The 10,780-nt window shown below is 45.3% G+C and overlaps 1 protein-coding gene across 1 annotated transcript in view; it reads right to left on the bottom strand.

The window, feature by feature from the left end:
* Window positions 1–8,954, bottom strand: part of NUP210L (nucleoporin 210 like) — a 157,353-nt gene extending 148,399 nt beyond the window's left edge. The window contains exons 1-2 of the mRNA XM_026447362.2: window positions 8,752–8,954; window positions 6,654–6,790 (exon numbers count right to left, since the gene is read on the bottom strand). Coding sequence (XP_026303147.1) covers window positions 6,654–6,790; window positions 8,752–8,954 — 340 coding nt within the window. The remainder of the gene's footprint in view (window positions 1–6,653; window positions 6,791–8,751) is intronic.
* Window positions 8,955–10,780: the final 1,826 nt, after the last annotated feature.

The following is a 10,780-nucleotide window of genomic DNA, read 5'->3' on the forward strand; positions in this document are numbered from 1 at the left end:
GCTTCAAGGAGAAACAGGATATATCAAAGTATCTCCATCAAATATTTATTAGTTATTGTAGTGGTTAATACATGTGCACAAATTCTTTGGCACTCCTCCTTCCATGAGGCAAAGGTTAATTCTCCTTCCTGTATTTTTGTTTTGTTTTTTTAAAAACAGGGTCTTACTCTGTCACCCAGGCTGGAGATCAGTGGCACAATCATCGCTCACTGTAGCCTCGAACTCCTGGGCTCAAGTGATCCTCCCACCTCAGCCTCCTGAGTGGTTGGGATTATAGGCGCATGCCACCGCACCTGGCTAATTTTTAATTTTTTGTAGAGACAGGGTCTCACTTTGTTGTCCAGGCCAATCCCCCTTCCTTTAAATTGTAGGCTAGGCTTCATGGCCACTTTTAATGAACAGCATATACGAAGGGGAAAATGGTAACTTTACAGTGGAGAAACCTGACAGATACCACCTTAACCAAGTGATCAAGGTTACCACCACCAGTGATAAATCATGCTGATATCATGAACCCCCTGAAATAATGCAATGGGAAGGGCTCTTCAATTCCGTGGGGTTTTTCCCTCAAAATCCATAACCCCAGGCTAATCATGAGAAAACATTAGACAAACCCAAATTGAGAAACATTCTATATACAACATCTGACCAGTACTTTTTTTTGTTTTTTTTTCCTTAAACAAGGTCTCTGGAGTGCAGCAGTTTGATCGTGGCTCACTGCAGCCTCAAACTCCTGGATTCAAGCAATCCTCCAGCCTTGGCCTCCTGAGTAGCTGGGTTTACAGGCATGTACCATCATGCCTGGCTAATTTTTTCTTTTTTTTTTTTAGTAGAGACTTGGTCTTGCTAATGTTGCCCAGGCTCGTCTTGAACTCCTGGGCTCAAGTGTTCTTCCTGCTTCAGCCTCTCAAAATGCTGGGATTACAGGCCTCCTGTGCTAGTGCCCTCAGCCCAACACTGTTTTTAGTTTTTGTTTTTGTTTTAGACAAAGCTTCTCTCTGTCGCAGTGCACTGGTGCAATCCGGCTCACTGCAACCTCTGTCTCAGGTTCAGGGGTTCAAGCAATCCTTGTGCCTCAGCCTCCATAGTAAGTGGGATTACAGGCACACACCACCATGCCTGGCTAATTTTTTGTATTTTTAGTAGAGATGGGGTTTTACCATGTTGGCAAGCCTGGTCTCAAACTCCTGACCTCATGATCCGCCTGCCTCGGCCTCCCAAAGTGCTGGGATTACAGAGGTGAGCCATGCCAGGCCACCCAATACTCGTTAAGTGTCAAGGCTGGGCACGGTGGCTCACACCCGTAATCCCAGCACTCTGGGGGGCCGAGGTGGGTGGATCACTAGGTCAGGAGTTCGAGACCAGCCCAGCCAACATGGCCAACATGGTGAAACCCTGTCTCTACTGAAAATACAAAAAATTAGCTGGGTATGGTGGCACGCGCCTGTAATCCCAGCTACTCAGGAGGTTGAGGCAGGAGAATCGCTTGAACCCGGGAGATAGAGGTTGCAGTGAGCCAAGATTGCACCATTGCACTCCAGCCTGGGAAACAGAGCAAGACTCTGTCTCAGAAAAAAACAAAAAAAAAAGCATCAAAAGTGACTGAAAGGCTGAACATGGTGATATCCCATCTTTACAAAAATTAGCTGGGCAAGGTATTGTGTGCCTGCAGTCCCAGCTACTGGGGAGGTTGGGGTGGGCAGATCACTTGAAACCTGGAAGCAAAGGTTGCAGTGAGCCCAGATAGTGCCAGTGCACTCCAGCCTGGGTGACATAGACAGACTCTGTCTCAAGAGAAAAGTGACTGAGAAACTCACAGATTGGAGGAGACAAAGGAAACATGACAACTTAGTTTAGCAATGTGGTATCTTTAATTGAATCCTAGAGAAGATTAGTGAAACATTACGGCAAACTGGGTAAAGGGTATATGGGAACTTTCTGTATTATCTTTACATCTCTTTTGTAAATCTAAAATCATTTTTAAATTTAAAAGTTTTAAAATTCAGTTAGCCTTCTACTTAACATTTAACTGACAAACAGAACCCCAAGTTAAAAAAATTAAAGACAAAGACATGGGGTCTGTGAACAAAAAACAACAAGGTAAGTTGAAATCTCACAGGATCTGCTGGTAGAATTACCACTAAGGAAGTGTCCCAGGATGGCAAAGGAAGGAAGGAAGGGAGGGAGGCTAAGTTTAGGTAATCCATAACTTGATAATCAGGCACTGAATAATCTAGCACTTGTCAAATGAGAAATTAAAGCCCCCTTTTCAGTAGAGAAATGTGTAGCACAATGGCAAACAGAAGCAGCTGTGACCTTACATAAAAATATAAAAAGCCTTGTGCACACAATGCTTACTCATCTGACTACTTCAACAGCAGAAAACTTTTCTTTTCTTTTCTTTTTTTTTTTTCCAGAGAAGTAGTTTCGCTCTTGTAGCCCAGGCTGGAGTGCAGTGATGCCATTTTGGCTCACTGCAACCTCCACCTCCCGTGTTGAAGCGATTCTCCTGCCTCAGCCTCCCAAGTAGCTGGAATTACAGGCGCCCACCACCACACCCAGCTAATTTTTGCATTTTTAGTAGAGACGGGTTTCACCATGTTACGCAGGCTGGTCTCGACCTCTTGACCTCAGGTGATCCACCCGCCTTGGCCTCCCAAAGTGCTGGAATTACAGGCGTGAGCCACTGCGCCCAGCCTAGAAAACTTTTCAATACAAGGTCATTGGCCATAAAGAAAAAAAATGCCCAGTACAATTGCCCACGCCTATAAGCTCAATACTTTGGGAAGCTGAAGCAGGATTGCTTGAGCCCGGGAGTTCAAGACCAGCCTGAGCAACCCCACCACCATATCCCTACAAAAAATAAAAAAAAATAGCCAGGCCTGGTGGTGCCCCCCCGTAGTCCCAGCTACTCAGGAGGCTGAAGTAGGGGAATCACTTGAGCCCAGGAGGTCATGGCTGCAATGAGCCACGTTTGTGCCACTGAACTCCAGCCTGGGCGACAGAGTGAAACCCTGTCCCAAAAAATAAAAATAAATAATAAATAAATGGAATTACTTTGGATGATTTACAAGTAAATTTAGAATGATTAGGAGAAATATCAAACATTTAACTTTTATTTTTATTTTTATTTTTTTTTTGAGACGGAGTCTTGCTCTGTCGCCCAGGCTGGAGTGCAGTGGCTGGATCTCAGCTCACTGCAACCTCCGCCTCCTGGGTTCACGCCATTCTCCTGCCTCAGCCTCCCGAGTAGCTGGGACCACAGGCGCCGGCCACCTCGCCCGGCTAATTTTTTGTATTTTTAGTAGAGACGGGGTTTCACCATGTTAGCCAGGATGGTCTCGATCTCCTGACCTCGTGATCCGCCCGTCTCGGCCTCCCAAAGTGCTGGGATTACAGGCTTGAGCCACCGCGCCCGGCCACATTTAACTTTTAAAGTGAAGAGAATACAACTTTATTAAATAATATAACATATTTTTATTTACAGCTCCACGTTACTTCAGGTATACTTTAGTTGTCCAGACTTTTTCTTCATCTGCCCTGTGAGCTTTTTCACCTAAAATTATGCTCTCAGCTGGGTGTGGTGGCTCATGGCTGTAATCTCAGCACTTTGAAAGGCCAAGGTGGGTAGATTGCTTAGGTCCAAGAGTTTGATACCAGCCTAGGCAACATGGTGAAACCCCCACCTCTACAAAAAGTTAGTGGGGCAAGGCTGAGTGCGGTGGCTCACACTTGTAATCCCAGCACTTTGGGAGGCTGAGGTGGGCGGATCACCTGAGGTTGGGAGTTCGAGACGAGCCTGATCAACATGGAGAAACCTCGTCTCTACTAAAAATACAAAATTAGCTGGGAGTGGTGGCACATGTCTGTAATCCCAGCTACTCGGGAGGCTGAGGCATGAGAATCGCTTGAACCTGGGAGACAGAGGTTGTGGTGAGCGGAGATCACGCCATTGCACTCAAGTCTCTTACCTCAAGTCTATCCATCATCTTTGTCACAGCCACCTTCTTTACTATACTATCACCAAAACCATCATAAACAAAATTTTATAATAAGCACTTAAGGCCGGGCACGGTGGCTCACGCCTGTAATCCCAGCACTTTGGGGGACCAAGGTGGGTGGATGACTTAAGGTCAGGAGTTCAAGACCAGTCTGGCCAACATGGTGGAACACAATTTCTATTAAAAATAAAAAAATTAGCCAGGTGTGGTGGTGCATGCCTGTAGTCCCAGCTACTCGGGTGGCTGAGGTAGGAGAATCGCTTGAACCCAGGAGGTGGAGGTTGCAGCGAGCCAAGATCGCACCATCACACTCCAGCTTGGATGACAGAACAAGACTCCATCTCAAAAAAAAAAAAAGGACTTAAATGCCAATGGCAAGCTTAAATCTTTTTATCTCTATATATACCTTATAAAGTAGGCAACTCAATAGATATTTGTCCAATGAATTAATGAACAATTTCTCTTAGGCATGTACTTCCCTTTTAAAATGCCCAATTCCACCCCTTTCATACTACTTGCTCCCATTCAGATGCTCCTAGTAGGACACCATGACTGGCCCTTACCACTGGGAATCTCATCTATGTACACAATTGTATTAATAGTAAAATTGGGAAAGTTGATTTAAGGATACTTAATTTTGGAAAATTAGTCACAAGTCAGATGAAGTTAAGCTGAGAGCCAGGTTTGACATTTTTTCTAGTACTTCTGTGAATTTTTTTATATCAGAATGAATTTATGTAGTTAAAAATGATTACATTTTTTAAATAGCATATGTGACCAAATCAATGTTTTTTGTTTTTTCTGACTTTCGTATCCTTCTCTATCCTTTTAAGCTACCCTGTATGACATGGTCTTCAAAGATTCTTATATTTGAGAATTTCTTTTTTTTTTTTTTTTTGAGACGGAGTCTCGCTTTGTCGCCCAGGCTGGAGTGCAGTGGCCGGATCTCAGCTCACTGCAAGCTCCGCCTCCCGGGTTTACGCCATTCTCCTGCCTCAGCCTCCCGAGTAGCTGGGACTACAGGCGCCTGCCACCTCGCCCGGCTAGTTTTTTGTATTTTTAGTAGAGACGGGGTTTCACCGTGTTAGCCAGGATGGTCTCGATCTCCTGACCTCGTGATCCACCCGTCTCGGCCTCCCAAAGTGCTGGGATTACAGGCTTGAGCCACCGCACCCGGCCTATATTTGAGAATTTCATACCATATTTCATTGATTCTTAGACACTCATTTTTTATCTTTTAACATCTCTGCAGTTGGGATTTATCTTATAATTGATGATATCTTACAAGTGCTCTCAGCCAGGCAACAGTCAAGGCATAGTTGTCACTGCACATGTGAAAACATTAAGAGGGCTAGTTTCAAAATTTGTAGAATAGGTGTTAGTAGTTGGAAAAAAATCTGGTGAACAATAGTAGAGGACTCTTATTCCCTAGGAACCAAAACGTTAAAGAGAGTAGGGGAAAAGTGATGACTCAGAAGTACTAAGAAATTTTCCAAAGCTGGAAACAAAAACAGATTAGTTCTATCTAATTGCAAAGTCCACTTAAGAGTAGGTTTTAGGTCGTTTTTTAAAATTCTTTAATTTATTTATCATTATTGTTTTGTAGAGATGGAGTCTCACTATGTTGTGCAGGCCAGGCAGGATGCAGTGAGCTACTGTCGTGCCATTGCACTACGACCTGTGCAACAAAGCAAGACCCTGTCTCTAAAAAAAACAAAAAACAAAAAAATGCTGTCCGGGCACGGTGGCTCATGCCTGTAATCCCAGCACTTTGGGAGGCTGAGGCAGGTGGATTATCTGAGGTCGGGAGTTCGAGACCAGCCTGACCAACATGGAGAAACCCCATCTCTACTAAAAATACAAAATTAGCCAGGCATGGTGGCACATGCCTGTAATCCCAGCTACTCGGGAGGCTGAGGCAGGAGAATCACTTGAACCCAGGAGGCAGAGGCTGCAGTGAGCTGAGATAGTGCCATTGTACTCCAGCCTGGGCAACAAAAGTGAAACTCCATCAAAAAAAAAAGAAAAGAAAAGAAAAGAAAGAAAATCCTGCCTAATACTCTTCATTTTAATTTTAATTTAATTTAATTTAAGTTTATTTTATTTTATTGAGATGGAATCTCCCTCTGTCGGCCAGGCTGGAGTGCAGTGGCGTGATCTTGGCTCACTGCAACCTCTGTCTCCCGGGTTCAAGCAATTCTCCCGCCTTAGCCTCCCTGAGTAGCTGGGACTACAGGTGTGCGCCATCACGCCTGGCTAATTGTTTTATATTTTTAGTAGAGACGAGGTTTCACCATGTTGGCCAGGCTGGTCTCGAACTCCTGACCTCAGATGATCCACCCACCTCAGCTTCCCAAAGTGGGGGGATTACAGGCGTGAGCCACCACTCCCCGCCATAATTTTTTTTTTTTTTTGTAGAGACAAGTCTCACTATGTTACCCAGACTGTTCTTGAACTCTTGAGCTCAAGAAATCTTTCTGCCTCAGCCTCCCAAAGTGCTGGGATTAAAGGCGTAAGCCACTGCAGCTGGCTAGGAATCATTATTCTCCCTCTTAATCATTTGAAGCCAACACCATTTGTGTTAACCATCTATACAAAATACCAGATTATTCTACCCCAGACGAAGTGATAGTGTTTTTGTTCTCAACATACCTATTTCTCGAGCAAGAATAATACTGCTGCGGCGTATCGGTTGCGTAGATTCAGCAATGAGTACAGCTTTTTGGGAACACAAGGTGCCATTTTCATATAAAGGCTCAACAGTAACTGCATCATGATGGGTGGAATGCCTGCCAGAACAAAATTCTTAAGACTATGAAATAGGTGGGTTAAAATTAACTTTTGGTGGAACATAGATTCTCATCCTTCTTCCACGTTACATACTACCAGGTATATGTTAATGACACTTTTTAAAGCAGGAACATTGCTTAGGGATGTGATAATTAAAGTGAGAGATTGATCAGAACTTTCCCAATGATCCCTTGAGCAAAGTCTCAGAAATATCCCTCCCTCAATATTTTTTTTTTAAAGATTGTTATATTCTTCCTTCAGTATGCAGAAAGAGGACTGATGTGTTTCTAGTAATGAGGTGGGACTTTCTCATACTCTGAGGAAAGTTTCCTTCAATCCTAGAAACCAGGCTGCTGATATCTAGGATGGAAAATTGTCTAAATTATGAGGTGTGAGTCCAACTCAAAATACCAAAAACATTCATAAATGTTTTTATTTTTATTTATTATTATGTTTTTGAGATGGAGTCACTTTGCCGCCCAAACTGGAGTGCAGCAGGGCAATCTCAGCTCACTGCAACCTTCGCCTCCAGGGTTCAAGCGATTCTCTTGCCTCAGTCTCTCAAGTAGCTGAGATTACAGGTGCCTACCATCATGCCTGGTTAATTTTTGTATTTTTAGTAGGGACGGGCTTTCATCATGTTGGCCAGGCTGGTCTTGAACTCCTGACTTCAAGCGATCTGCCTGCCTCAGCCTCCCAAAGTGCTGGGATTACACGTGTGAGCCACTGCACCCAGCTGAATGTTTTTATTTTAAACAGATACAGGGTCTCACTATGTTGATCAGGCCGGTCTCAAACTCCTGGCCTCAAGTAATCCTACTACCTTGGCCTCCCTAAGTGCTGGGATTACAGTAGTGAGCCACCATGCCTGGCCTCATTAATATTTTTGGAGCGATAGAAGAAATGGCTTTCAATAATGGAAAGATGCCTTGCATCACCCTCACAGTCAGGAAACACACACATCACACTGGATCATCTTACAAGCCCACTTTCCTTATACTTCCTCATACAATGAGAGGTGAATTTACGCTCTGAACGAACCTCACTGCTTCTTCTAGGAGATGGCAAAGGGGTATCTACTCCATCTAGGATGAATGCACTGGCATCCTGAAGCTCACTTCAGTTAGGTTCTCTCACACCTTAGGCAACCATATAACCCATCATTGGGTCCTCTCACACCAGAAAATCACGCCTCTTCACCTTCAGTCAGGAAGTCATTATCCCGGAGTTGTGTGTACCCCCTGTCCTCACACTTCAAGTGGGTACCCTTTTATAAATGGGGCAATTTTGATAATACAGACAGATCTCATCTCCACCCACGATGAATCTTCTCACATTCCCAGAAGTTTACACTTCATAGTCTCTGGGCCTCACTTTCCTCCTCTGTGAAATGGGAATAATAGTACTTCACACGACTGTAAAAAGCAAATGAGTTAATACATGCAAAGTGCTTAGTTACCCCAATACTTGGCTGTTGTGTTTTAAGTCCTTCTCACATTGAATGGGTCATCTATAGTTCGTGGGGACCCTTCGCACCCCAAGTTTTCCTGTTCCTATAGAAATTTCGTCAGATATGGGGAACTTCCTCTTACTCTAGTTGTTTACATTGTAAGTCATCAGTACCTGTGGCCTCCAACACTGGGCTTCCCTTTACCCTGACGGCTGCTCCTAGTGACCACCCCTTCCCAACACACAGAGAAAAGGCCAGTCCCACATCTCGAGAATTCCTCACACGTCTGGAAGATCGTCACACAGCTGGAGGATATACCACATGAGTAGGACACGCCACGCCCAAGAGTCTGCTCCTCGCCACCTTCACTGACATCACACTCTCCTTCCCTACCGGCTAGGCCCCTTCACGTGGCCCCACACGGTTTTCCTGTGGGATCTTACAAAGGGAACCCCTCTCACCCTTACTGGATGGTGAGGGTGCATATCCTTGTCACCCACCACCGCTCACCAAGTGTAGCAGCCCCGCTGCGCCTCCAGCAGGAAAGGCACCCGGCCTGGCTCTTGGCCGAAGGGTAGCAACACCTGTGGCACGTTAAGTTTGTTGGCCAGGGTCCCAAGCAAAACCAGAAACAACAACAGGAGGCGGTGTAGAGGCAAAAAGAAAAAGAGCTTGAAGCCTCGGCAGCTTGATGACGCCGGAGAGCCAGTCATGGCGACTGCCAAGTTTCGGGTTCCCCGGGCTCAACAACAGCCGCGCTCACAGCTCCATCAGCCAATCCACAGGCGTGACGTCAGCAGAGGGGGATGGGACCTGCTTCTTGCTCGGAAGTGTGGGCATTTTTCAATGCGGCCCTGCCGGGCGCGGTGGCTCGCACCTGTAATCCCAGCACTTTGGGAGGCCGAGGCGGGCGGATCACAAGGTCGGGAAATCGAGACCATCCTGGTGAAACCCCATCTCTACTGAAAACACAAAAAAATTAGCCGGGCGCGGTGGTGGGCGCCTGTAGTTCCAGCTTCTAGGGAATGGCGTTAACCCAGGAGGCGCGGAGCTTGCAGTGAGAGGGGATCCCGCCACTGCACTCCAGCCTGGGCGACACAGCGAGACTCCGTCTCAAAAAATAAAAAAATAAATGCAGTCCCTCAGTAAGCCAATATAATGGAAACTTTTGGCACAAAGCCAGCTAAAACACCTCAAACCCTCTTAAAGGGCTTTCCTAAATACTGGATGGCAGACCTTTTTAACAGTAAGGAACAAGCAGAAAAGTCTAAAAAAACCTTTAATTTCTTCCAGTTTAATTTCTGTTGCACACCGTTTATCTTAACACCACACCCTCCACCCGACAAAAAAAACCTTTTGCAATGATTTCCAGTCAGCATTGGTCTATGCCTATAAACGGAAAATTGTGCAGTCTCTGGGATAAACAGCTCGACTTTGTCAAGGGAACCGTGTAATTTTACTAGAAGTCAGATTCCCGTCCAGCATTCAGGCCAGAATGCAGGAAATGCCAGACACTGGGGTCTCAAAGGCAGCTTTGAAACTTATCCACTCACAAAGCCGGCCTCTAAGCAAATCCTCGGAGAGCACTTCTTGTTAACTTGTTTTCTCCAAATACCCAAACAGAATATAAACTCAAAGGCTGTTTCAGTACAGTTGGTTAAAACCATACATTTATAGTAGTGATCAGCATTATACATTAAGGAGCATAATAAATCGTTTATAAGGATTAATATGGTTGTGAGGGAAAATGTGTATTAGTTCAGCCTGAGATGTCTATGTTAACCTATAAAAGGCCCAGCACATTAAGTGTTCTTTCTAATCTCCATTTTACAGATGATGAAAATAAACATTTGCTCTATATTAAATCCTGTTGCTGTGGCTGGGCTCGGTGGCTCACGCCTGTAATACCAGCATTTTGGGAGGCTGAAGCAGGTGGATCACCTGAAGGTCAGGAGTTCAAGACCAGCCTGACAAATATGGTGAAACCCTGTCTCTACTTAAAATATAAAAAATTAGCCAGGCATGGTGGCGGGTGCCATAATCTCAGCTACTCGGGAGGCTGAGGCAGAATCTCTTGAACCCAGGAGGCAGAGGCCGCAGTGAGCTGAGATTGAGCCATTACACTCCAGCCCGGGCAAGAAGAAACTTTGTCTCAAAAATAATAATAATAAATAATAAATCCTGTTGCTACCATCCACAAAGAGACGATTTTTTTTTTTTTTTTTTTGAGACAGAGTCTCGCTCTGTGGCCCGGGCTGGAGTGCAGTGGCCAGTTCTCAGCTCACTGCAAGCTCCGCCTCCCGGGTTTATGCCATTCTCCTGCCTCAGCCTCCGAGTAGCTGGGACTACAGGCGCCCGCCACCTCGCCCGGCTAGTTTTTTGTATTTTTTACTAGAGACGGGGTTTCACCGTGTTAGCCAGGATGGTCTCAATCTCCTGACCTCGTGATCCGCCCGTCTCGGCCTCCCAAAGTGCTGGGATTACAGGCTTGAGCCACCGCGCCCGGCAAGATGCGATTTTTAACCCAAACCTCATAGTT

This window comes from Piliocolobus tephrosceles, chromosome 1 (genome assembly GCF_002776525.5).
Source record: "Piliocolobus tephrosceles isolate RC106 chromosome 1, ASM277652v3, whole genome shotgun sequence".
Lineage (NCBI taxonomy): Eukaryota > Metazoa > Chordata > Mammalia > Primates > Cercopithecidae > Piliocolobus > Piliocolobus tephrosceles.